The sequence below is a fragment of the Erpetoichthys calabaricus genome, chromosome 1 (genome assembly GCF_900747795.2).
Source record: "Erpetoichthys calabaricus chromosome 1, fErpCal1.3, whole genome shotgun sequence".
NCBI lineage: Eukaryota > Metazoa > Chordata > Cladistia > Polypteriformes > Polypteridae > Erpetoichthys > Erpetoichthys calabaricus.
Genome location: NC_041394.2, coordinates 231,686,298 through 231,713,879, shown reverse-complemented (window position 1 = coordinate 231,713,879; position 27,582 = coordinate 231,686,298). Strand labels below are relative to the sequence as shown.

General features: G+C 37.7%; 1 protein-coding gene across 2 annotated transcripts in view; it reads right to left on the bottom strand.

Annotated features, from left to right (window-relative positions):
- lamb4 (laminin, beta 4) overlaps positions 1-27,582 on the bottom strand; it is a 107,124-nt gene that overhangs the window by 32,388 nt on the left and 47,154 nt on the right. For both annotated transcript variants that reach the window (XM_028812511.2, XM_028812512.2), the window contains exons 7-19: positions 27,369-27,432; positions 25,398-25,612; positions 23,057-23,177; positions 21,108-21,296; positions 20,591-20,770; positions 19,948-20,060; positions 19,779-19,858; positions 15,419-15,569; positions 13,455-13,580; positions 11,761-11,949; positions 6,028-6,143; positions 5,412-5,532; positions 4,492-4,669 (exon numbers count right to left, since the gene is read on the bottom strand). In XM_028812511.2, the coding sequence (XP_028668344.2) occupies positions 4,492-4,669; positions 5,412-5,532; positions 6,028-6,143; positions 11,761-11,949; positions 13,455-13,580; positions 15,419-15,569; positions 19,779-19,858; positions 19,948-20,060; positions 20,591-20,770; positions 21,108-21,296; positions 23,057-23,177; positions 25,398-25,612; positions 27,369-27,432 (1,843 nt within the window). The remainder of the gene's footprint in view (positions 1-4,491; positions 4,670-5,411; positions 5,533-6,027; positions 6,144-11,760; positions 11,950-13,454; positions 13,581-15,418; positions 15,570-19,778; positions 19,859-19,947; positions 20,061-20,590; positions 20,771-21,107; positions 21,297-23,056; positions 23,178-25,397; positions 25,613-27,368; positions 27,433-27,582) is intronic.

The window sequence follows — 27,582 nt, the reverse complement described above, 5'->3', positions numbered from 1 at the left end:
CCTACTGTATCTGGACAAAGTACCAGCCTATCGCAGTGTATAGTCTCACATACAAACTCAGAGTATATCAGGCCAAATTACAATCACAAGTCTTTGAGATTTGAAAGCTAAAGTACACAGAAAAAAGCCATAACAGACAAATGCAGAATGTGGAAATCCTATGTAGACAGTGATAATTGGTTTAGTTTGAAAATTGTTTAGTATTCATGTACTCTATAGATCTTTAAATGAAATCCTTCTCATTTTCAACTTAGTGTCTTTGTATACTAATACCAAGTCTAAGAACAAAAAATGAATGGTACATATTGTCAGCCAACTGAGTAAAATAGAGTTTTAGTAAGATGATTTGTGTTATACACTGTATAAACTGTTACATGGACCAGAAAAGACATTCAAGGATTAAGAACTTTTGTTGTACCATTTATTTCAGTTTCTAAACAGTGATACAGGGATTACAACTTCTCCATCCAGAAAGAAGCTTCATAAGAAATCTTTTAGTGTCAAAGCTACATTTTGTTAATTAACAATAGTATCAAATTATTGGGGAACTACAGTATACAGTCTGAATTCTGAGACTGAACTGAACACAAAGTTCTACTACTTGAATATCATAGACAATAAAGTTTCCAAAATTGCTGCCTTATTTTTTATCTTTACCTTTACTGGGAAGTCTTCTTGTAGTACTGATTAGAGATGCTACATCAAAAACCTGGGTGTGAGCCGTGGTTCAGGTACCCTGTATGTAGATTTGACAGCTTCTCTCAATGTCTGCATGGATTTACTCAGGGTTTCTTTCAACAAACCCCCCCGTCCCCGATCCCAAAGACATACATGTAAGGTTAGTTGATGACTCTAAATTGGCCATGTATGAAAGGCTTTGTATCCTGTAATAGACTGGTGCTTCATCTAGGGTTTGTTCCTGCCTTGTGCTCAGTGTGGTTGAGATAATCAGTGGCTCCCCACAACCATGAAGTGAATAAGTGGGTTAGAAAAAAGTCAGATGGACAGGAAATATTTGGTTTTTATAGGATTTAATGGTAAACCCAACCACAGGGGATGCACAAACCAGTGTGTTTCTTTGTGCCGGTCCCAAGCCCAGATAAATGGGGAGGGTTACGTCAGGAAGGGCATCTGGTGTAAAATTTTGCCAAATCAATATGTGGATAACAATACAAATTTCCATATCGGATTGGTCGAGGCCCGGGTTAACAATGACCGCCACCAGTACTGTTAGTCAACAGGGTGCTGGTGGAAATTGGGCTACTGTTGGCCGAAGAAGAGGGGGGAGATATGTCCGGAGGCAGGAGGAGAGGAGGAAGGTACAGAGAGTGGAACTGAGGGTAGGAACATTGAATGTTGGCAGTATGACTGGTAAGGGGAGAGAGTTAGCATGATATGATGGAGAGAAGAAAGGTTGATATATTGTGCATGCAAGAGACTAAATGGAAGGGGAGTAAGGCCAGGTGGATCGGAGGTGGATTCAAATTGTTCTATCATGGTGTGGATATGGAGTATCAGACAGAGTAATGATTATGAAGCTGGAAATTGGAGGTGTGATGATGAATGTTGTTAGTGCATATGCCCCACAAGTTGGGTGTGCAATGGTTGCGAAAGAAGATTTTTAGAGTGAGTTGGATGAAGTGATGAACAGTGTACCCAAGGGACAGAAAGTGGTGATTGGAGCAGATTTCAATGGACATGTTGGTGAAAGGAACAGAGGAGGCGAGGAGGTGATGTGTAGGTATGGTGTCAAGGAGAGGAATGAATAGAAGGTCAGAGGATAGTGGATTTTGCCAAAAGAATGGACATGGCTGTGGTGAACACGTATTTTAAGAGGAGGGAGGAACATAGGATTACGTACAAAAGTGGAGGAACATGCACACAGGTAGATTACATCCTATGTAGAAGAGTCAATCTGAAGGAGATTGAGGACTGCAGAGTAGTGGCAGAGGAAAGTGTAGTTAAGCAGCATAGGATGGTGGTCTGTAGGATGACATTGGAGATCAAGAAGAGGAAGAGAGTGAGGGCAGAGCCAAGGATCACATGGTAGAAGTTGAAAAAGGAAGACTGCAAGGTTGAGTTTAGGGAGAAGGTGAGACAGGCACTGGGTGATAGTGAAGAATTACCAGACAGTTGTGAAACTACAGCAGATGTAGTAAGGGTGACAGCAAGAAGGGTGCTTGGCGTGACATCTGGACAGAGGAAGAAGGAAAAGAAAACCTGGTTGCATTGGGAAGTACAGGAGAGTATACAGAGGAAGAGGATGGCAAAGAAGAAGTGGGATAGTCACAGAGATGCAGAAAGTAGACAAGAGTACAAGGAGATAAGGTGCAAGGTGAAGAGAGAGGTGGCGAAGGCTAAAGAAAAAGCATATGATGAGTTGTATGAGAGGTTAGACACTAAGGAGGGAGAAAAGGACCTGTACCAATTGGCTACACAGAGGGACCGAACTGGGAAAGATGAGCAGCAGGTTATGGTAATAAAGGATAAAGATGGAAACGTACTCACAAGCGAGAAGAGTGTGTTGAGCAGATGGAAAGAGTACTTTGAGAGGATTATGAATGAAGAGAATGAGAGAGAGAAGAGGTTGGATGATAGTGAATCAGGAAGTGAAATGGATTAGCAAGTAGGAAGTAAGGACAGCTATGAAGATGATGAAGAATGGAAAAGCCGTTGGTCCAGATGACATACCTGTGGAAGCATGGAGGTGTTTAGGAGAGATGGCAGTGGAGTTTTTAACCAGATTGTTTAATCGAATCTTGGAAAGTGAGAGGATGCCTGAGGAGTGGAGAAGAAGTGTACTGGTGCCGATATTTAAGAATAAGGGGGATGTGCAGGACTGTAGTAACTACAGGGGAATAAAATTGATGAGCCACAGCATGATGTTATGGGAAAGAGTAGTGGAAGCTAGGTTAAGAAGTGAGGTGATGATTAGTGAGCAGTGGTTTCATGCCAAGAAAGAATACCACAGATACAATGTTTGCTCTGAGGGTGTTGATGGAGAAGTTTAGAGAAGGCCAGAAGGAGTTCCATTGCGTATTTGTGGACCTGGAGAAAGCATGTGACAGGGTGCCTCAAGAGGAGTTGTGGTATTGTATGAGGAAGTCAGGAGTGGCAGAGAAGTACGTAAGAGTTGTACAGGATATGTACAAGAGAAGTGTGACAGTGGTGAGGTCTGCGGTAGGAGTGACGGATGCATTCAAGGTGGAGGTGGGATTACATCAGGGATCGGCTCTGAGACATTTCTTATTTGCAATGGTGATGGACAGGTTGACAGACAAGATTAGACAGGAGTCCCCGTGGACTATGATGTTTGCTGATGACATTGTAATCTGTACCGATAATAGGGAGCAGGTTGAGGAGACTGGAGAGGTGGAGATATGCTCTAGAGAGGAGAGGAATGAAGGTCAGTAGGAACAAGACAGAATACATGTGTATAAATGAGAGGGAGGTCACTGGAAAGGTGAGGATGCAGGGAGTAGAGCTGGCGAAGGTGGATGAGTTTAAATACTTGGGATCAACAGTACAGAGTAATGGGGATTGTGGAAGAGAGGTGAAAAAGAGAGTGCAGGTAGAGTAGAATGGGTGGAGAAGAGTGTCAGGAGTGATTTGTGACAGACGGATGTCAGCAAGAGTGAAAGGGAAGGTCTACAGGACGGTAGTGAGACCAGCTATGTTATATGGGTTGGAGATGGTGGCACTGGGCGGCACGGTGGTGCAGTGGGTAGCGCTGCTGCCTCGCAGTTGGGAGATCTGGGGACCTGGGTTCACTTCCTGGGTCCTCCCTGCGTGGAGTTTGCATGTTCTCCCCGTGTCTGCGTGGGTTTCCTCCGGGCGCTCCGGTTTCCTCCCACAGTCCAAAGACATGCTGGTTAGGTGGATTGGCGATTCTAAATTGGCCCTAGTGTGTGCTTGGTGTTTGTGTGTGTCCTGCGGTGGGTTGGCACCCTGCCCGGGATTGGTTCCTGCCTTGTGCCCCGTGTTGGCTGGGATTGGCTCCAGCAGACCCCCGTGACCCTGTGTTCGGATTCAGCGGGTTGGGTAATGGATGGATGGATGGATGGTGGCACTGACCAGAAAGCAGGAGACAGAGCTGGAGGTAGCAGAGTTAAAGATGCTAAGATTTGCATTGGGTGTGACGAGGATGGACAGGATTAGAAATGAGTATATTAGAGGGTCAGCTCAAGTTGGACAGTTGGGAGACAAAGTCAGAGAGGCAAAATTGCGTTGGTTTGGACATGTGCAGAAGAGAGATGCTGAGTATATTGGGAGAAGGATGCCAAGGATAGAGCTGCCAGGCAAAAGAAAAAGAGGAAGGCCTAAGTGAAGGTTTATGGATGTGGTTAGAGAGGACATGCAGGTGATGTGTGTAACAGAACAAGATGCGGAGGACAGAAAGATATGGAAGAAGATGATCCACTGTGGCGACCCCTAAAGGGAGCACCCGAAAGAAGAAGAAGGATTTAATGGTAAATCACCAAACATACTCACCGACTGCACCATTGTGTATCCGAGCTGACATGCTAGCAACAAGTCTCTGGCATACATCTGGCAGGATCTGGATGCCAACTTCAGACGCAATCTCAATACACTCATAATGTTGGTATGCATCAAGTTCATTTTTTGAGCAAAAGTTCTGAAGCGATTCTATTCTTGGAATTAGTCCCATCTAAGTTGAGAAAAAGTGACATACTCAATGAGGGCTTTTTTTCTATTAGGACATTCTACTTCAAAATATGAGTCAAGAAAATATGAGTTTTACTTAGAATGGAGAGAAACATTAATTGAAATCCTTGAAATGTCGGTGAACAAAATGAGTATTAATCATTTTTCATTTTTATATCTGCACACTATTTTAAAGTTATCTTTAAGACAAGCTGCACTTGTTACATTTTTCAAGAAGCTAGATGCACTGGCCATTATTTTATTAAAATCATGGGCTCCAGACACCATAACCCTCAACTGTATACATGGATACAAAAATGATATGGATGGATGTTACATTTCTGCAACCTTCATTTGCACCATCCGTTTTTTTATGTGTAACATCAAACACCATCAATAGAGCCAGAGTCAGTGAGTACAACGCACAAACTGAGCAAATGCCTTTAAATTGTGTTTTTTAATGACCTGAAATAAAAGATATTACTCATCACTATGTATGTTACCTCTCAGTTCATTTTGTTATTCCATTTACAACATTTACTCAAGAAGACATTTCCATTCTATCCAAATGATCATATGATAACCCATGATGTGATGAGCTTTTGACAGTTGATACTGTATAATAAATGTACTTATGGACTATTTTGAAGATCTAATCTATTGACGATGTTCTATATAGAGTATTTATTATAGAGCATTGCAACTTGCAGGGACAAAAGCAATTGTAAGGATTAAAGCAAACTTACTGAATCAATGAGGATGTGAGAGTTGGGCTGCTGCTCAGAGGTATAATATTGTTTAAAATAGATATCAAAGTAGTAGTATCCTTCATGATCTAAGCATATTGGAATGTCCAAAATAGCAATCCTGGAAATTAGTAAACAATTTCTTGTAAGATCATGTTGTTAAATAATGAAGATAAGTAATAATTTAATCACCAGGCTTGACATTACAATTGTTCTATAAATACAATATTAGGTTCTCCATATTACTATTAAGGCAACTGTAACTGACACTTGTACTTGTTCAATTGAATAAATTAACATGCATTGTTCTCAGCAGCATTGGGTGCAAAGTGCCAAATCACTGGACCAGGCTCTAGATCATCACAAGGCACACAAACCCACACTCACCAACAGAGGGCAATTTAGAGCCACTAATTCACCCAATCTTCATACGTTTGGGATGTATAAGCTCCCATTTGCTAAAGTAAGTTGCCTTTGTTTTAAGTTATTTGCTAGTTAATGTATTTTTGTTACTATGTGTTATCATTGTTGTTCATTTCTCCATTATTCTTATTTTATAAACTTACTTTATATGCACATTACACAGATGTACACTATTTCATATCTGGTTTCTTACCTGCCTGTTGATAATAAGGGAACAGATTTAGTCTGAAAAGCCTGATCAGCACATTGTCCATTTAAAGGTATGTCATTTGAAGTGAATGTGACCTCGGCAATCCAGTTATCTGAAGACTATTAACAATAAAACATATAAATGTTAGAAATTCTAAACATATTCAGCAAATTCATTTAAAATTATACAATCAGATGATTTCAATTGAAGTTGGATTTAAACTTGGTATTCTAAATAAAATTTATTTGCACTAAATAAACATTTTTTGCATGTTCAAATAATCAGCTTCTTAACAATGAAATGCAATAGGACATGTTTTTAATAAACACACTAGTAATGAAAAAGTTGCAGATGTTTAACATTGTACTGTGTGTAATGTTGTATCATTGTATAATACAATATATTAACCCAGTGGCGTAGCTAGGGGTGGGCGGAGGGGGCAGCTATTCCTCTTCTCTACAAATATTTTATACATCATTTTGGGAATTTTGGAGGCCAAAGAATCCTGTACTTAAGTTTATTATTCAGTATTATTTAGTTATTCAGAGTCAAAAAGAGGACCTAAAGGCTGTCTTATGTCTACAACACCTGAAACAGTAAGAGTCACTGAAAAAATGAAAGCAAGGTATATTCATAGAAACATACATTTTACGAAAGAGTCCCCAAACTTTTGCATGCCACTGTATGTGGTGACTTCAACCATGTGACTTTGGAACAAAAAATGACAAATTTCTATCAGTTTGTGACCAGTCCCCCACAAGGAAATAACAAGGAGGACCTGCTGTACTCAAATGTTAAAGATACCTTTAAATGTAATCTACTGGCTTGTTTAGGCCAATCTGACCACAGCCTGGTTCATGTTATTCCCCGCTACAAGCCTGTTATTAGATGGCAACCTGTTACCACCAAAACAGTGAGGAAGTGGAGCCTGGAGGCTGAAATGGCTCTGAATGACTGCTTCCAAATGACAGACTGGGAAATGATGTATGAGTTACATTTGGACAATACTAATACTAAGGAACTCAGTCATTGCATCACATACTATATTAACTTATGTGTCAACACAGTGTACCCACAAAAATAGTGTGCTGCTTTCCAAACAACAAGCCATGGATTACTAAGAAACTACAAGGTGTCCTGATTGAGAAAAAGAGAGCATTCAAATCTGGTGACAAAGAGGCTCTGAAGGACATATAGTGTGTGCTGAAGAAAAAGCTGAGTGAAGGAAAGAAAACTTACAGAGCTAAAATAGAAAACAAACTCACTTAGAATAATATGAAGGATGTCTGGAAAAGACTGGGCGTATTAACTGGACTCAAACAATCCAGAGCTCAGGGGCTAGAAGGGGATGTTGACAAACCTACATCAGTGGCACTTACAGTACGTATCACATCCTAAAGATATTTGAAAGACTGGTCCTAGGCTACATGAGTCCTCTTGTGATAGACCACCTGGGCCCACTGGAGTTTGACTATGAGACAAAGATTGCTCTACAAGGCTTATTCTCACCTGGAGAAAGCTGGCAGAACTGTGAGGATTATGTTTCTGGTTTCTCCAGTACCTTCAATACCATTCAGCCTTCCTTGTTAAGGGGTAAACTCAGAGCTATGCAGGTGGATGTGCCTATGGTGTCCTGGATAATGGACTATCTGTCAGGCAGACTACAGTTTGTGATACTCAAGGACCGTGTTTCTGACATGATGTGAGCAACAATGGAACACCACAAGGAACAGTCCTGTCTCCTTTCCTCTTCACTCTGTACACCTCAGGCTATAAATATAACACCAGGTCATTTCACTTTCAGAAATTCTCCAATTATACTGCACTTATGGGGGTGTATTGATAAAGGGGGCGAGACAGAGTATAGGAGTATGATGGTTAACTATTTCTTGGTGCAAAGAGAATTGTCTGCATCTTAATATCAACAAAACAAAGGAATTGGTTATTGACTTTCACCGCACCAAAGAACCTGTATGTCCGGTCACTATTCAGGCAGTGGATGTATAGGTGATCCATTCCTACAAGTACTTGGAGGTCACATTAATAACAGGTTGGACTGGACTTGTAACACAGAGGATCTAAAGATGCAGAGCAGGATCCTTTTCCTTAGGAGATTGTGTTCCTTTAATGTGAGAAGTGAAATCCTTTACATCTTCTATAATTCTGTGATGGCCAGTGTGTTTTTCTACACTGTTGTGTGCTGGGCTGGTAACATCACTTCAAGAGAGGCCACCAAATCAATAAGCTAATTAAAAGGGCAAGTTCAATTATAGGACTCACTCTGGACCCCCTCTAGGTAGTAGAAAAGGAGAAAATTAAAACAAAACTTAGTGTTATTATGGACAATGCTGAACATCCTCTCTGTGACACACTAATGCTTAAGACTTTTAGTCAACAAATTATTCAGCAAAGATGTGTCAAGAAATGGTACTGGGGTTCCTTTTTACCAATAGCAATACATCAGCATAATGCAACACTTTGACTGTGACAGCCAAGTGTGAACATTTCTTTCTTTTTAATTTTCTTGCTTTATAGTCATTCTGGTGTGTGTTGAGACCAAAGTATGTGTGTATATTTATTTATTTACTTACTTACCTGTTTATGAATTTATTTATTTAAAGAGCTTCTGTAAAAAAGCCAAATTTCCCCTTGGCGTTCTTCTTACTTTTTATTTCAAAGCACTTTTAATGTTTAAAATGAAATGTTTTCTGCACAACCCTGATTTCATTCTTATGTAATACTAGCCATCCCCCGCAGCTCCATCAGCATAATAGTGAAACAGGACTGTGAGGAGGACCCTGCTCGGCTCCCCACTCCTGACGTCACATTTCCCCCTTTCCTCGACTTGCAGCCTCTGTCTGGGATTAGTGCATATAAATCGCTCCTGCAAGCGAACTATGATTCTTAGCACAATGAGATAAGTCACAAAATCAACTGGAATGTTCAAGCAAATTATAGAAAAAAACCCAATCTATATCCGTTAAGTAGTTCTCTTGTGAAAAGTGGACAGACATACAGACAGACGTCGGATTTTATATATAGAGAGACTTGTACTACTCATTGCTTTGCAACCTAACAATGGAAATTTTAAATACATCCCCAATTCCAAAAAGCTTGGGGCATTGTCTAAAATGTAAATTAAACAAAATGCAATGAATTGCAAATCTCATAAACCCATATTTTATTCAAAATAGAACATAGAAAATATATCAAATGTTTAAACTAAGAAAATATACCACTTTAAGAAACGAATAAGGTCATTTTGAATTTGATGGCAGCAACACATCTCAAAAAAGTTGGGACAGGGCCATGTTTACCACTGTGTAGCATCCCCTCTTCTTTTAACAACAGTCTGTAAAAGTCTGGGAACTGAGGAGACCACTTGCTAGACTTTTGGGATAGAAATATTGTCCTATTCTTGTCTTGTATAGGATTCTAGCTGCTGAACAGTCCAGGGTATTCTTTGTCGTATTTGTCATTTTATGATGCGCCATATGTTTTTAGTTGATGAAAGGTGTGGACTACTATGAAGCCATGCTTCTGTAATAGCTGCAGTATTGTTTAGCATTGTCTTGCTGAAATATGCAAGGCCTTCTCTGAAAAAGACATCGTCTGGATGGGAGCATATCTTGCTCTAAAACCTGTATATGCCTTTCAGCATTGATGAAGCTTTTCCGAATGTGCAAGCTGCCAATTCCACAGGCACTAATGCACCCCCATACCATCAGAGATGCAGGCTTTAGAACTGAGGGCTGATAACAAGTGGATAGTCCCTCTCCTGTTTAGCCCGGGGGTTGTAACATCCATGTTTTCCACAAAGAATTTCAAGTTTCAATTCATCTGATCACAGAACAGTTTTCCACTTTGCCTCAATCCATTTTAAATGAGCTTTGGCCCAGAGAGGATGGTGGCATTTCTGGAACATGTTCACATATGGCTTCTTCTTTGTGTAATAGAGCTTTAACCTGCATTTGTGGATGGCATGGCAAACTGCGTTCACAGACAATGATTTCTGGATGTGTTCCTGTGCCCAAGCAGTGATTTCCAAGACAGAATCTGGCCTGCTTTTAATGCAGTGCCGCCTGAGGGCCCAAAGATCACAGGCATTCAATATTGATTTTCAGTGTTGTCCCTTGTGCACAGAGATTTCTCCAGATTCTGTGAATCTTTAGATGATATTATGTACTGTAGATTATGAGATATTCAACGTCTTCACAATTTTACATTGAGGAACATTATTCTGAATTTGCTTCACAATGTGTAGATGCAGTTTGTTGCAGATTGGTGAATCTCTGCCCATCTTTACTTCTGAGAGAAACTGCCTCTGTAAGATGCTCTTTTTATACCCAATCATGTTACTGACCTGTTGCCAATTCACCTAATTAGCTGCAAAATGTTCATCCAGCTGGTTCTTTTCAGTACCACTTACTTTTCCAGCCTTTTGTTGCCCCTGTCCCAACTTTTGTGAGACGTGTTGCTGCCATCAAATTCAAAATGAGCTAATATTTTTCGTGAAATAGTAAAATGTCTCACTTTCAACATTTGATGTTTTCAATGTTCTATTCTGAATAAAATATGGGTTTATGAGATTTACAAATCATTGCATTCTGTTTTTATTTACATTTTACACAGCATCCCAACTTTTTTGAAATTGAGGTTATAGAAAAAATGATAAATAATAAGAGGCTAGCATGCCCTCTTTGTTAACGCTGAATGTGCCCAACAGTGTTTCTGACGGATTGACTGAAATCACTTTATATTATATAGATTAGATACTGACAAATTAATTTATAAATATGTAAAATGCATCATACTGTACAATACCAAGCTGTAAGCTGGTCTGCCAATCATGTCTACATTTTTTTGCCTTTTTGGTCATGACCTGGTGTATCAGTGGTAATGTGGTAAACTTCAGTAATCAGGAAGTATAATTTGACTTCTTTACCGCAAAGGTAAATGAGACAAACGACTTTCGTCAGTAAAAGATAGAAATATGAATTCCAACAGTATATATGAAATTCATAACCAACTTTTTTTATAAAGAAAATCTTACTTGAATTCAACAGTCCTAGCTTTGTTACATATCATTACATTTTTGCATTTACTGCACCAAATCTGACGAGTGGGCTTATCTTTAGAAACTACCATGTGTTGCTGCCTAAAAATATCCAGGTACTGTAATTTAAACTTCCTTTGCTGTTTTATTAACCTTTGGAGTTGATTTTTATGGAATACTCCTTCCTTGACTATTTATAACTATGTCAATTCATCAGGCTGAAATTGTTCCCCAACTTAAGCAAGTATTTTTATGTTTTTACTTAAAACAAACTAGGAAACATTTTTGGCACAGGTGTCTAATGGATACATTTTTGTTTATTTGGTTATATTAATAACACTGAAAATAATCACAGTTTTCCTTTCCAGTGTTCCAGAGTAATGTTCTGAACTGTGGAAGGCATGAAAGGTTTTTAAAAAATTGTAAATGTAAATATGGCAAGTATTCTGTTCAGTTTTGACATTGAAATAATACACCCATTCCTCATTTTAAAAATAAGCTTTAAGATATATTTTTGCTTTCTTTAAATAAATAGTACTTCTTTGCTTGCTTAGTTTTAATGTCATTACAGCAAAGGAAATTCCAAAAAATATTATTTATCTTATTATCAAGGACAAAAGTACATTGTGATAATGATCAAAATACCATCTTTATACTGTACAAGGAATCAAATTTAATACCTCAGGCTCATATCGAATAACAACCGAGTAATTTAATGATGCTGGAAGATTGGAAATGCTGAATCTTAATCCAGCACCATGACGGACTCGTACAAATCCTGGGCCTGTCCACGTAACAGGTTTGTCTGGAATACGTTCACGAAACACAATCTGCAGAGGGTATCCAGGATCCAATGGTATTGTATTTTGCTGCCAAACAAAAAATAAATGATTACCATTTGGTATTAAAAGTAAAAAAAATTCAGTTATATTAATCTGGGGAGTTTTTAGTGAAAATGTTTTGTCAGAAGCTTCTGACAGCATGATTTTAACAGAACAATTCAAACATTGTCTATGTGACTTCTATATGAAACTCATTTTTTGTAATTGTATTATGGTGAATCTCAATGTCTCTGTCTCTATTTGACATTTTTACAGATCAAAGATGTTAAACAAAGATAAGTGAACAATGAAGAAAAACACTAAATGAACACCTTATGCTGTTTGATTGACAATGATCATCCTAGAGATTAAACAAAGAACACACGTCCTTAGTTTCTTTGATTAAAATGAATCATATAACATCCATCCATCCATCCATTTTCCAACCCACTGAATCCGAACACAGGGTCACGGAGGTCTGCTGGAGCCAATCCCAGCCAACACAGGGCACAAGGCAGGTGGTAAAAAGAAGTGGTAACTAACAATTTTACACATTCTATACACAGAGTAGAAATGCTTTTTTCCTTTATGACATGCAATTGCTTCACCACACTATAGGCAAGCAAAGTCATGTTTTTCTAAAGATCCAAATAACGAGAATTTAAAAATAAGGCTCACACAGTGGTTCTGAATAAATTTTGTCAGGTACAGTGATACTGAGACTCACATTTGAAGCTAGTTTGGGGAATAAAGTTTCCTGCTTAGCAAGTGATGGCTAGATGACCTATATAATTTATTCAGACAGTGAACTGTTTGTCCATGCATGGACACCTGAAGGGCTGTGGGATGTTTTGCGGACATAGAGAATTCTTGTCACCATGCACCCTGTGGTGTCTTCAGGAAGGTATCTGCACAATTGGTTTTTCAGACAACATTGCTCAAGGAAAATAATGTCTAACTCCCATTTCATAATATTCTGTTTAATTTTTTATTTTAACTTTTGATTTTAAAATTATAATTAATATTAGTGAATTCAGTTTTAATCTATAACAAAATTTTATGACCAAAGGAAATCATGCTGTCTTGCTAGTTACTAAAGTGCTAAAGTGTAGAGTGCTGATTATTCCTGAAATCCTGAAATAAAAACACCAAGAAATAATGTGTGAAATGACTCTCCAAAATTTGTGTCATTTCTATTTTCAATGTTCTAACCATAATCACAATTGTCTTGCCTTATGCTAATTATTTTCAACGGCTGTCAAGGGATTATTTGTGAATATGGTGGGCTACTATCTTGACAGTATCCTTCTTTTCAAACCAAAAGCCATACAAATTAATAAAATGTTTAGAGATAGCACACAGCAATACACATACATTCGAGTTAAATAAAGCAAATAACTCATACATACTTTTGGGTTTAAATTGGGCTCTTAAAAAATGTACACACAACTGTTTTCCATAAAAAAGAAAGATTTTTATTATGAGTAACATTTGGAATTATGATTTTATAACTATTGTCTAAGCAACATACATAATAAAGTAGACCTGCATACCTGGAGTTGTCTTCGTTCTCTAATACTCCGTTTAGTTATTCTGGTTAAAATAAATTTTCCGTTTTCAAATTTAAAGTCATACCCTCTTTCTCTGAAATAGCGATCACATGGAGGAATAGGATTTACCTGGAGAAAAGATCAGCATGTCATAGAGTCACAATTATTTGAAATGATAGTTATCCTTTATTTGCAATGTTATTTAAACAACTGGGTATAAAAAACAAACACAAAAAACAAAGGTAAGATTACAACTCTCCATTCCCACCTGATATTTTTGCTTAATTAGTTTAAAAAAAGTTTTAGAGTATTGTGTTGCAACTGCAAATGTGTTTTCAATTGTACTATCTATCAGATGATTCTGAAAGAATGCCATTAATTCACTTTTCAGGCCAAATATAAGTGAAGCTTACACAAAGTTATCTTGTTCAAAGTTATGACCTGGTTTAAATGTTTAAAAGTAATAATTAATACTATTATAAATGTTGTTTTAATTTAAAAGTTTAAATGTTATAATTAATAGTAATCAATTATAAATAAACTAGTTTTGTAAGCCCATGCTGTAAAAAGCATGGGGTCCTAGAAACTATTGAAATAGTCAGAAAAAAAAACTGAAATGTAGAAATGTCAGTTAATTGAAAGGAACTACTCTGGGCATCTCTCTCCTCGGAGGATTCGTTTTGCCGACGTCCTCGCATCACTTGTGTATTAGTGGCGGGAGAAAAAGTAAAAGGGATACCGTTTTGCCGATGTGCTCCCACGCTTCTGTAACAGCTGATAACATCTTCAGATGTTTTGTTTTGCCGACATGCTGGCCTCGCTTGCGTATCCTCGGAGGTGGAGCCCTTAGCCTGACTCCACCTCTCACTTCCACACTTCTACGCATAGACATTTATATATGATACCTTTCCTTTCATTTCTGAAAATATGTTGCAATAATGGTTATAAATTTATGGTAAACCCATCTATTCTAGAAACATCACATGCTGACACTGTAACTAGGCATTGTATATTTTAGTAAATTAAAACTTTCTTGGCAGGTGCTCTGTTTAGATATTCTGAAAGATTGTCATTGAGGTGGAATTCACTGTGAATGCTATTGGGTCAAAGACAATAAAGTAAAAAAGGTAATGTGGTTCGTCGTGTGGTAGGTGCGGCAATGTGCTGAATCAGTTCATGCTCCCAACCACTCCACTCCACTTCTTTACTACATTAATTTTTACACTTTTTTGTGATCTTGACTGATGCAGATGCTACGTCAGTGATATATTATACATTTAATATGTACCTGTAGACTGCCTTGGAATTTTTTGAGACAGTGGCAGAAAAAAGTAGGATAACGACATTAAAGGCTACATGACAATATCTGATTTTATTATTCATTTTCGTGATTTTCACATGTTGTGTGTGTATATGCTAATTCTTGTAAAATGTTGTTACTTCCTTATCCAAAACTAAGGCTTATTAGTTTTCAGCATTTTTCTTCATAACCAATATCAGGCATGTCCTGTATTTGTATAGCCATTTTGTTAGTATAGTGTTTGAAGTAGAATGTTATGGAAAAGAAATAAAGTAATAAATGAATATAAATGTTTTCTTCTAACCATACAGGCATACAATGTGATTTTAGAAATGCAATAAATTAAAATCTTAAATCAAACATTACAACTAGCAGTATATGGTATGTATAGTTATTGTAGGTGTTATAAAACATCATATATATCCCATTTTAGGAGCATTATATTATGTTATCTCAGTAAAGCAGCCTAGGTGCATCGACTTAAAAGTGTGTAAAGGCAAGAGTTTAAGATAAAGTCTGTTACATGAATATCATACTACTTATAGGTATTACTGATTACTGAAATTTATATTCTTTCATTAAAAATGTGTTTGTTGTGCTTATGAGCGTATTGTCAGCATTGCGGATGACAGTGCTTATTAAAACGGATATGGGAATATTTACATACCAACAGGGCAGCTGGATCCAGTGGTGAGGAATACTCTGCTTCATAGATGTAGTAGTCTAGTGGAGCAAAAAAATAACCTGGAGCTGGTTCATTGCATTTTCGACCAACAATGTGAGGGAGACATTGACATTGACCATCTATTTCTAAACATCTAAAATAAAAGACAAAACATGAAACCTATTGCATCACTATACAGCATCAAGGTTTGTAATTAACAATACTTCAGATAAATTGGTTAAAGCAATTCTACAACAATTTTAAGTATTCATGGTTACTTTCTTAGGTTGATTTTATGGGTCCTTTGTTCTTAAACCTTCATGCATAAAAGCACTAGTTCTAAACAGCTGGAGAAAAATGTATATAAATATGTTGTAATTTATTCCATTTGCTTTCACTTTTATCTTCTGCACTAGGGCTATAGTATAGAAAAAATATTCATTTCCTGATATGTTGGTGGAAGAGTAAAAAGCAATTAAGATATTTAAAATTTTGTCTAAATAATAAATAGACTTTACTTCCACAGTGGCCATTTTAAACTTATTCAAATATATTAATTAAATATCGTTGCTAATAATATTATTTTCTAATGGGAACATAACATAATTTAGAGAAGTGCATGACTGATTTGTTTATACTTTGTCCTCTAATTGTTTAGAATGCCATGACGTTGAAATGGAGGAAAGCTTCTTTCTGGTTTCATCTGAAGAGTGTAAAGGCCAGCCCTGACACAGACAGGCATAGGACACAAGTTCAAAGCACACAGGGCTTTTATTTTTTCTTTTCCCTTATGGGAAACGTCTTCCCTGTCTCCCACAAGCACAGCAACACAGTCCCAAACACAAGCACAATAACTAAACACAGTTCTTTTCCTTCTTCTTTTTCTCCTCCACTCCTCCTGGCAAGCTTCGTCTCCCTCCTCCTGACTCTGGCTCCCGAAGTAGTGGCTGTTGGCTCCTTTTATAACATACCCAGAAGTGCTCCAGGTGCTTGATGACCTATTTCTGGCAGCACTTCCGGGTGTGGCAGAAGAGCTGCTCTGTAGGGCTGAGCAGCAGCTACAGCACCCCCTGGCGGCATCCATGGATCCCAACATGGCTGCACCAAACTCCAACTCCCATGAAGCCCTGCAGGAGTCCTAGGCAGCGCTGCAACCCAGGGGGGCTGCCATCTTGGGCTAAGCCTAAGCATTTGGGTTTTTGCTTTCCCCACTGGGGGATTTTTAAATGAAGAAAATCCAGGTGTAGTTTTTTCAAGTTAGAAATGGCCAAATGAAGATAATATTCAAATTTATGCTGATATAAAAATCTCTAGTTCTAGACATGAATACTAAACCATACCTCTACTGTCTGAGATTGTATCAGCATCATCATCTATTTCCACTTTAGCCAGCAACACTCAATGCAAAAGATATGCAGAAGATAGAGAGATAGCTGAATTGGGCAGAGAGTTCAGAAGGTTGGCCACCTGCTGTAAAAGGCAACATGGGCATGAGTGTTTTTGCATTCGGAAGAATTTAATTAAAAAAACGGGGAAATCACATCAGGCTTTAGAACTAAGTATGAAAATAACATACAGTATCGAGCAAAGCAAAGTAGAGGAAGTTGAAAATGTGCAGTTAGCTACACACAGTGTGCTTTGTGTGTAAGCTGGCAATCACAGAGGGGAAAATTACAAAAATCACTTGTTGATATACTGTAAATGAGATGTGAAATAACATATACTCTGCATACACATGTATCAAAGATTTAACTTATCTGGGAACACTGGAAAAGCAGCAAATAAGTAAATGATAGCCTCAAAGCTTACATGTATTGCATTGGTTAAAAAATGCAGTTTCTATTTCTGCAAAAGTCTTTGTTTTTGTCCTTGGCCTGCTTTAAATGGGCTTGCCATAAATATGTCGTTTAGTCGTTGCATTACAAGCTATCTTCCATTAACGTGTGTTATTCCCACAAATACAGTGTGTTGTTTCCCCAGTGACAAACCATGGATTACTAAGGAGCTGAAAGACCTTATGAACTGTATGCATACTAATGAGGACACTGGCCTGCACACTCACTCCCCTTCCAGGAATATCTATCTTGGTTCTTCAGCTGAAAAGAAACATAGTAAAGCTCTGCACTGGTAACACAACTGGGCATGATGGTATAATTCAGGAGGTTTTAAGGGCATGTGACAGAAACAGTAGTTTTGTGGGGTTCTTGTTGTGGTGAGGGTGCCACCACTGTGGAAGACATAATTCTTATGTCTATAAATTTTCATTGCAGTCCTCTTAAGGACTAAAAACTGCTAACTCTCATGTCATACATTATGAAGACTTTGAGAGGTTGTACTTGAAACAACAATGACCTTTGGATACAGACCACCCAAATTCCTTACAACACACATAGTAGGCACAGATTGGAGTATATGAAGTCCTGATCACATTCTTCACATAACCTTTTCTCCGCTGGACAATTCTGGTCCTGTGATCAGGATCAATTTCCTTAATTTTTTTGTAACTGGTTCCAAATGCCTCATTGACTTTCTGTGAGTCGTAATTAGGACACTGCATCCATGGGGTGATAAAGGGGTAGTCTGAACATGAAAGAGGGGGTAGAACAATGAAGGAGAACAAATGAGAGAAGAACATAGGTTAAAAGAAGCACAAAGAAATGTTGGCAGAAATGTAATGGAGCCATTGCAGATGAGGAGCGGAAGCAGGCAGTCGGTAATGATTCCAAGAACAGTGCATGACCAGTGCTCAAGGGACAGGGGTCGCTCCTGCTGAGGTCACCAGGGTGCAGGAGTGACCTACCACTTCATACATCTCTCAGCCGAAGGACAAAGATCGGTAGCAAGAGATGTGAGCAAGGCTCAGTACAGCACTCCACAAATGCCGAAGGACTGGTGGTGGGAACACAAGAATTAAAGGGTGGACTGTGTCTGTTGGTAGATGTCTCCTCATGCTGAAGAGACCATAAGGGACATTATAAGCTTATAATGATTTTTAAAGAATTGAATTCTGCCTGGAATTTTAACCTCATTTTTACTGGAATAATTATTTATTGGTTTTAACTGCCACCTGAGAACATTGTTTTTTATGGGATTGTTTATCTATGGAAAATGCACTGCACTGCTTGCATTTATTGTGGCTTTTTTTTAAAAAATAAAAGCACTAGCACTTTGCACTTTTCTCTGTTGCTGTTAAGTTTCCTCATTACATAGCTGATGTCTGTCATGTTACCAATTGTTCCAGGTTCAAGAACATTAAGGCAGCTGCAGTTATGGAATAAGATAAAGGTGATGAAGGCAGAAGCCTCAATAGCATCCTGGGTCCTGAAATAGCTGCTTAAACAGTGACAGTCTGTGAGGTTCCAAGATTTTTTGTCTCAAAGACGGTGGTTAGCAACACAGGGTTGCCTCAGTGAATTGCCTTTTCTCCTTTTCTACTTAATTTCTGCATAACTGATTTCAGGTACCGCTCCAATTTACTTAACTTACAGTGCAGCAGTATTCAGATAACTCAAATTTAGGTGCATTGACAATGCAGAAGAATCAGACTATGGGAAAGTGCCTCAATTTTAAAAGGCCAACGAGTTTCTTAACATCAGGAAATTCTTCTGGCTCCTAACAGACATAGATGTATCCCAAAGTCTTGACCTTATTTGGTAGCATGGATTTCTCCAAGAGCATTGATTCACTAAAGGCATTTTCCACTTTTGCACGAACCATATAGTACATTTATGATTATATTATGGTATAGCTTCAATCATGCCCCTTCTTCACCTTTGCTAGTTATTACAGACACATTGGCATAGTAACAATATCTCTTAATGGGCACTATACGTTAAATGAACACTAGGCACATTATGTGTACTGTTCTGAGTCTTGCACGTATATAATAGTTTGCAATTACTTTTTATGGTTTTATACCATGACTTTGTGCTGTGTTTTGCTGCTGACCCAAGTGAATTTACCCTTTTGATCAATTTAGTAACAATTCACAATCTCGCAATTAATCTGTCTCTCTACAAAAAGAATTTCCTCTGCTCAGATTTTAGAGATGGAGAGTGGCTCCATTTAAAATTACATTAGTGCCTGGAAGTGTTAACCTGAACATTTGGGTAGACATCTTTGAAGAAACCAGGAAGTATAGTTGCTAATTATATGATGATGTTTATGTACTTTATTCACTCTGTTAAGCCATTTGTGTATAGTAAGCAAAAACATTTTGGCTTATTTCACTTCAGGGTCTCAAAATGGTCAGAGATTGCTTGTCATAAGTTATAAGTTTTATTTTTAAGCATTATATTGATTATAGATAATACGTACGATGAAAAGACACATAACAGAAGAGCATGAAGAAGTGGAAACTTACTTGTCATTATAAGCTCCCCCAATATCACAGTCACAAAGTGAACAGCCATAAACTGTATTTCCTAGTCCCCAGTACCCTGGCTGTAAATAAAATAAAATTGTTAACAACTATCTGACACATTTCAGTATTTCAGAGTCATTTCAATCAGATATAATTTTAAATCACCTACCAGACAATGATCACATAATGGACCAGTTGCAAAACGCTGGCAAATGCACTCTCCAGTCACTGGATCGCAAGGTGATGGTGTCAAGACACTTCCAAGTCTGTTACACCTGCAGTCTAAGAGACATTTGAGACTTAATCCTTCCGACTGCTGCCACTGGTTAATTGTGTTTTACTCACCCAATGGAATACATTCTTTCCATTATTGAATAAACAAGCATGTTTTGTAGTTGTATACATCTGTAAAGTTTTGTGTCTTATTTTTGCAGTAAATTATCATGATTGCATGTAGGCTCACTGTACCTTCTTCACTAATACAGATACCGTGTGTTTACCATGCTAGGAAATCTAAAATGAACTAAATTAATTTGGTTTTTTATTTAGGCTCACATCTGTACTCAGTTGTTAGGTGTGTGGAATTTGCAAATCACCCCTTGTCCATAGAGTTCCCTCTAAATACTCTAGAAGGTGCTTGTTGTTGCAATTACAGATAGTTTAAGAGTTTTGTTTTTTGTTGTAGTACCACAGAATCCAATTTTAAATACAAAGTTCAGAGTTGTCTTTACGTTTTAGAATTTTAGCCAATCCCCTGTCCCATTCAGATGAAATTTGAATAGTATTGGACAATGTCCAAGTACACTACTTACATTGACAGCCTTGTGGGTCGTCTCTGCTCAGCCCGAAAAAGCCAGGTTTGCAGCGATCACATCTCACCCATTCCACATTTTCTTTACATTTACAGCGGCCTGCATTGGCTCCAGTTTCAGTGTTTGTAGCTGGCTCACACAGCCCATTATTAATGGAGCCCTCAGGGTCACAGTCACAAGCTATGGCATGGAAAACACAAACATAAACCAGTCAGGAACATTTTAATGTTTCTGCATTGTGAAATTGTAAAATAATTTCTTTTATGAATTTTTTTTTTAAATGTTCTGTTATATTTAACACATGCTGTAATGAGTGACAACTCCCCTAATGCCAATTTTTGCCTTGAAGGGTTTAAATATTTCAGCTGACTTTCACCAGATGCCTTGCCAATCATAGTACACTTAGTCCTAAGTATACCTAAAAATACTTTCTGGTAAAATAGTTTTGTCCAGTATTTAATACAACTGCACTTGACTTGGGGAGAATTGTCTAGTTTAAACCTACAATATAACTTACGTTGACACACATAAGGATCACTAATGGGGCGAAGAGGATCTTGGTAGAAGAACGGTCTGCACTGCTCACAGTTTGCTCCAATTGTGTTGTGCTGACAGTCTTCACAAACACCCCCGCTGACTCCTCCATTTGATAAATAAACAGCCATGTCAAAGTGGCATCTGTCTGAATGAAGATTGCAGTTGCATCCTACAGGAGAAAACATATTAATAATAACAGCTATTTACTGTCTTAACGTTATCACTTCTTAATGCTGTCAGTGTTAATTATAATCTCATTAGATTTTAGTGTAAAATGTTATTAATTTCTTTGATTTCTGTGTATTATGTAAAAATTGTTGGTATAAGCTGTAATGTACAGTATGTGTAAGTTGAAACCAGTTCCAAATTGCTTTTCCAAAATCTTCGCAACATTTTTTATGTTCCAAAATGGTATGAGTAAACTTTATGGATATTGGCAGTGCATGAATTAAATACAATTATTTTGTTAAAAAAAAGGCTGAAACAAAGTCAGAGAGAGAGAGAGAGCAACAGGATTTGAAAAAAAAATTGGGAAATTTTACATTTGTCGTTTTCCTTTCTCACTTTGAGGACTTCTGCAATATTGCATCCTTTATTTAATAAAATAAATATATTACTTTTGATACATTTAGAAACTTTTGGGAGTATCTGTGAAAATTCCAGGATAAACTGTCCTGTTACAAAATTTAATATGTAATCTTTGTAAGAAATTTTTAAGTAATACTGTGGTAATAATGCAAATATCAAATACATATACAGTAATAATTATGTAAAGTGTTTGCTTCAAGTAAAACCTACAAAAATGACTTCTTTTAGTAACATGTTAGACATCGGTTTGATATATTTTGTTTGTTTTTACAAAATATTAATTGTTATTAGTCATTGCTTCTGTTTATAAACATTCTCATTGTTTTTTCAGTGGTCCCTATTTGGTGGTACTAGACATATGATACATTGTCTGGCAATGTGGAGCATACCGGTGCAGCATGTGACATCTGGAGGGGTCATTTTTGAGGTACATAATGCTATATACTGTATTTAAACTACTCTTATATAATACATATCATCCACATGTAATTTTGTCAAAAATAATAAATGAAAGCTGGCTGAACAAACTTTGCACAATTTTTGTGTATAGAAATTTTCAATGTATAGTGCTGTTTCCTTAGGAGTATCGTTACTTATACAGTTAAAAAAAAAAACTGATGCTAAAATAAATTTTTATTTGTAAATTCGCAAGTGCAAAATTTACTAAAAAGAGTCTTTTGGAATGTTTTAAAGTTTTCTGGGATAGAAAGCAAGGAATGCTGCTGCTCACGCTGCTCTCTCATGATTTCTGTTTCTGCTTGGGGCAGAAGGTCCTGTGGCTGGTCACTTGCTGATAGAGCTATATGCTCGTCTTGCCTGTAATAGCATTGTGTAACTCTGAATAGTAACAAATGGTTTACATTTACACAACTGCTCAACTTGGCAGTGATATAAGGACTAATAGAGGATAGCCCCAACTAACACTTTACCTATAAAAATTGGGCAATGGGTGTTGGATGCTAGGGGAAAGGTTGTGGGTATGTGACAAGAATTAAACACCTTTCATATTGTGTCAATGTCATGAATTTTCCTGGTCATGAAACACTGTACATTTGAAAAATTTTTGTGACGTGAAACTCTTAGTCTTCGTGTGCATTTGATTTTGTAAGAATGACTGGATTATCTCGAATATGGATAAACTTTACAACTGTACTTAATTTGAGTTAAATCTCCACAAATGTTTGTCAACGGCAACTTTTAAAAAATAACTATCCTAACAAAAAGACAAACAGTTTTTAACATAATTGTGTGCACACTGGAAACTGTACAATGTAACTTAGAATAAGCATCTATATCACAAAGTTTTAAACTCCCCAAATGTCCCATTTTTATTTACTGTACTTTTACAAGCATTTATGTTTGATGTTTCTGCTGGCTTCCAAGGAGCATCATTGTAGAAATCTTTGCATCTTTCACAATTTAATCCTTCAGTATTGTGCTGGCAAACACAGCTTCCATGGACCTGCATACAAAAGTACATTTTAATTAACATCAATGACATCAGGGCATATACATTTAGCCTACAAATGGTTGCACCTATAAATTCATAACTGAACATTCTAGAGACATGCTTAATCCAATTTATGTTACTGGAAGGATGGATTCTATCCTGGCAGCATTTGGTGTAATTGAGGAACCACATGAAAAAGAAGTCACTCAATGAGAGGACCCACTCGCATACATGACCAACATTCTTGCCAATACATTTACCCTGTATATGTGTGGGAATGTGGAAGGAAAACCAGAGTACAAAGTAGACATTTGAAGAATATAAAAACTCCACATAGACAATGCTCAGGTTTAGGATTTGAACCCAGGAGAATGAATTTATTAGGTGTCAGTGCTAACCACTCACATTGAAATGTTAAGTAGTTTCCTTTTATATACTGTACTTTCATTTAATTTATTATGTAAGTCTTTGATTAAATTACTGTAGTATTCATTTATGGGTGGCAGAGATTTATATTAGGTATTCTATATGAATTAGAATTGCTTAACAGGTGTACTGCAACCCTGATAGTAAAATTCTGAAAGACATTTGGAAAATGTTAATCAGAATATTGTGCTCAACAGTGACTCTTGTATAAGACTAATCGTGTGTGGTCTTCGTGACTAAAAACAATCCAAAGACTCCTAGCAGTTTTACTATATTTGTGGATTTGTAGAGGCATCAGCTGACTCTTAAGAATGACCTAGTGCAGAGAATGTGGACCCGCCTGTGCTTGCAGCCCTACTGGCTTTTGTAAGATGCTGAGATGTTTCACTTGCACGTTGTTGAGTGTGGAGGATTGCCGGCTTTCCAGTCCGGCCCTCACCCCCAGGCCGCTAGGAGGAGCCCTCCGGACAGCATATTGGTGCCCCGAGTTCCAGCAGGGCCTCATGGACTTTGTAGTTTTTATACACAGCCCTGCTGGATACCTTGGGGGCCGCCAGGAGTCGCTGCGAAGGGCCTCATGGACTCTTTTCTGCCCTATAACCCGGGAGTGCATCCCAGTCACGTGACTGGAAGAAGCGATGTGCTCCCGGGATGAAGAAAAGGACTTTGCCCTGACCCGGAAGGAAAACAGACTTGTGGGTTTGGCTTGGAGCCACTTCCGGGTCAGGGGCTATAAAAGGACTATGGGTAAGCCCAGACACTGAGCTGAGCTGGGAGGTAGGGTGGCGACGTGTCTGGGAGAGGAGGAGGATTGTATTAGAGAGAGAGTATTGTGTTTATGAGTGTGTGGAGGAGAGTGCTTGGTGCACTACTGTACAACAACAAAATAAATAGTTATTGTACTTTCACCTGGTCCGAAGAGTGGTACCTGAGGGTTCGAGAGGTGGACGACACGCATATCTGCTACATGAGCCACAGCGTTTGCTTCCTTTGGAGGTTCTGTCTCTTTATCTGTGTCATTGGCACAACATTGTTGTTGCATGGTGGTGTTTGCTACCCACAGGTTTTTCACAATGAGCTGCACGCAAGCACCGAAAAAATGTAAAAGTGCGTGCATGCGCCATCTAGTGGCTGTGGTTGAGTGTGAGCAGAGCAGACTGCTCCATATACACACTCACACACACACACACGCACACACACACACACACGCAAACACACACACACACACACACAGGTCTTTTATTTATATATGTCTAATGACATTTCACCATATAAGTAATTACAAGCACATTAAGAACCTATCTGATCGATTGTCATTGTTGAGTGAGTTTCTGCATACAAACTCTTTTAAGGACAGGCTGTCAGGATACTCGGTTTGTGTTAGTGAGCATCTTGGAATCCACATACTTCCATTTTTATTTGGTTTCCATTTGTCTGACAATGGATGGCTCAGCATCCCATTTTTGTCATTACATTATCTAGTAATAATGGTCATTTTGTGGAATGTGCAAATAAAAACTAAATTTTTGATTTTATAATCATCATGTTTATGTTTGCCAAAAAGTTAGGTGAACATAATAAATCATTCTTTTGTCTAAAATTGAGGCTGAGATAGTGTGGACAAGTGAAAAAAATGGATGAGAAAACCAAGGAAGAGCTGAATGGATTGCATCAAGGTAGACAGCTTAGAGACAGACTTGCACTTACCAACAGACAGAGAGACAGTAAGATGGACATAATGGAAACACGGAAGGAGGAAAAAGAGAAAGAAGACATTTGTGCTTACCATTCCATGTTTATGCTTACCATTCCTTGTTCTCTGAAGACATCTCCCCTCGCATTGTCGACTGGCATACACTGACTGGCATGACCATTGCAAAAGCAGCTACCCCTTACAATCATTTCATACAGGGCATAATAATATTTCTCTTCAGGGTTCCGCTTCCGTCTCACTAACAAATTGTCTCCAAGGGTGATCAGTTTTGTGAAGTTAACCCGAAGATTAGTGAGAGTGATCAGCTCTAAATTGAGAAGACAGCAAGATACATTTAAATAAGCACATTTTACTTTTATGTTCCCCATTATTTAAAATTTACAATAAAGAGTGCTCAATACTAATTACTTAAGGAACCATTACAACCAAAATCAAGTCTAAATGTTACTAACTAAATGTTAGTTTACTCTCATAAAGCACACTTTCAACTTATAAGCTCAGCACAGTACACACTATTATTAAATATATTTCCACATACAATTATACATTCGTCACAACCACAATCAATCTTGGTAACACCAAGACAAGATTGGAAATAATCCTGCACAAGATGCCAGTCCACTGCAGGGCATACATGTGTGCATACCCACACCCACCCCCGGAGGAGTCAATTTAGATTCTTTAGTTAACCTAAATTATACATCAGCGGATGTGGGAACAAAACGTGAGCACCTAGAGGAAAACCCATAAAGACCAGGAAGAAAGGATAAACACTATAGTGAAACAGAGTTAAAATAAAACATAAACCTACATGCAACAGAATCGTAAAGCTGAACACAAAATTATTGTGCAATATGCACAGAAATATATACAGTATATTTACATATATATTTATACAGCTATGTATACTGTATATAGATTTTTTACACACATTACATTTTTAAAGCATTCAAAATCTAATTTAAGAGCTTCTTCACAAACACTTCTAGAGTAGTTTGTATCTTTCTCTTTTCTGAGTCTTTGTTTATGAAAACACAATTAATTGATGTAAAACGTAACAAAATTGCAGCAGATTTTAACAACACAGAAAATGTCTTCTTTTTCCTATTTTTCTCCATTGCTGTCCGGCTTCATGGATAAGTTTTCTCTGTCTTTGCTTATACTCTGCATCCTCCACTCTCAACATTTCATTCCTGATATCCTTCCATGCATAGTTTCCTCCACTTGAGCCTCTGACTTCGTCTTGGCCTTCTCCATTTGACAGGCCTTCTCCAGACTCTCAATCATCCTCTCCTTGTTTCTTCTTACCTTATGCTCATACTATTTCAATCAATCTTGTCTAGTTTTCACACTGGTCTGTACCATTCATGCCTTTCTCCTAATGTCATCATTCCTCACTCTCACTCTCACTGGACTGCCACAGCCCTCTTCGTCATTCTCATTTCATTTCTTTCAATTTCATATTTCCATTACTTGTCATGTATATTAACACTGGCCTTATAATGTTTTTATAGATCTTTATCTTTATTTGTCTTGGTATTCTTTATCACATACCACCACAGCACTTAGTACAATTTCTTGAATGTTGTCTTTATACTTTCACCTATTTCGACATTCATTACTAAATAATGTGGGAGGGAAATGGAGCACTTAAAGAAAAGCCACAGAGAGATTTAGCCAAGCCTAAAAAGGAACTGATTGCACCAGGAATTAAACCCTGGTGCCTGGACCTATGTGGCAACAGTACTAAAAATTCTGCTAATGTGCTTCTCACATAGAAACATCCATCCATCCATTCAAAACTGACCATACTTAATGCATTCCATATTTGTGGGGGCCTGTAACCAATCCCATCATCCTTGGGCACAAGGAATGATCCAGGAATCTTGAAAGAGGCATCAGTCCATTGTACAAGAGACTCACACACACCAAGTGCACTTTCACTCATACAGTGCCAACATAAAGTTGAAATTAACATAACTTGCCTTTCTTTGTAAGAAGAAAAATGAAAAACCCTAGTGAGACAAGCAGGACCATACTATAGAAAATGTTTAAATACAAACCTTGAATATGTGGATCATAAGGGTTCTCAATATTGAAACTGGGATCCAATGCTTTCAAAATAACCTGTAAAATGTATTTCTGTTTAGGGTTGTTTAAAATCTTTCAAAAAAATCTCTTAATCAGAAACAGTTAAATGCAAATGATCTCATATATTTTTAGTTCCAGAAAAATTATACAGTATATACTACCAGTCAAAGATTTGGACATATCCAG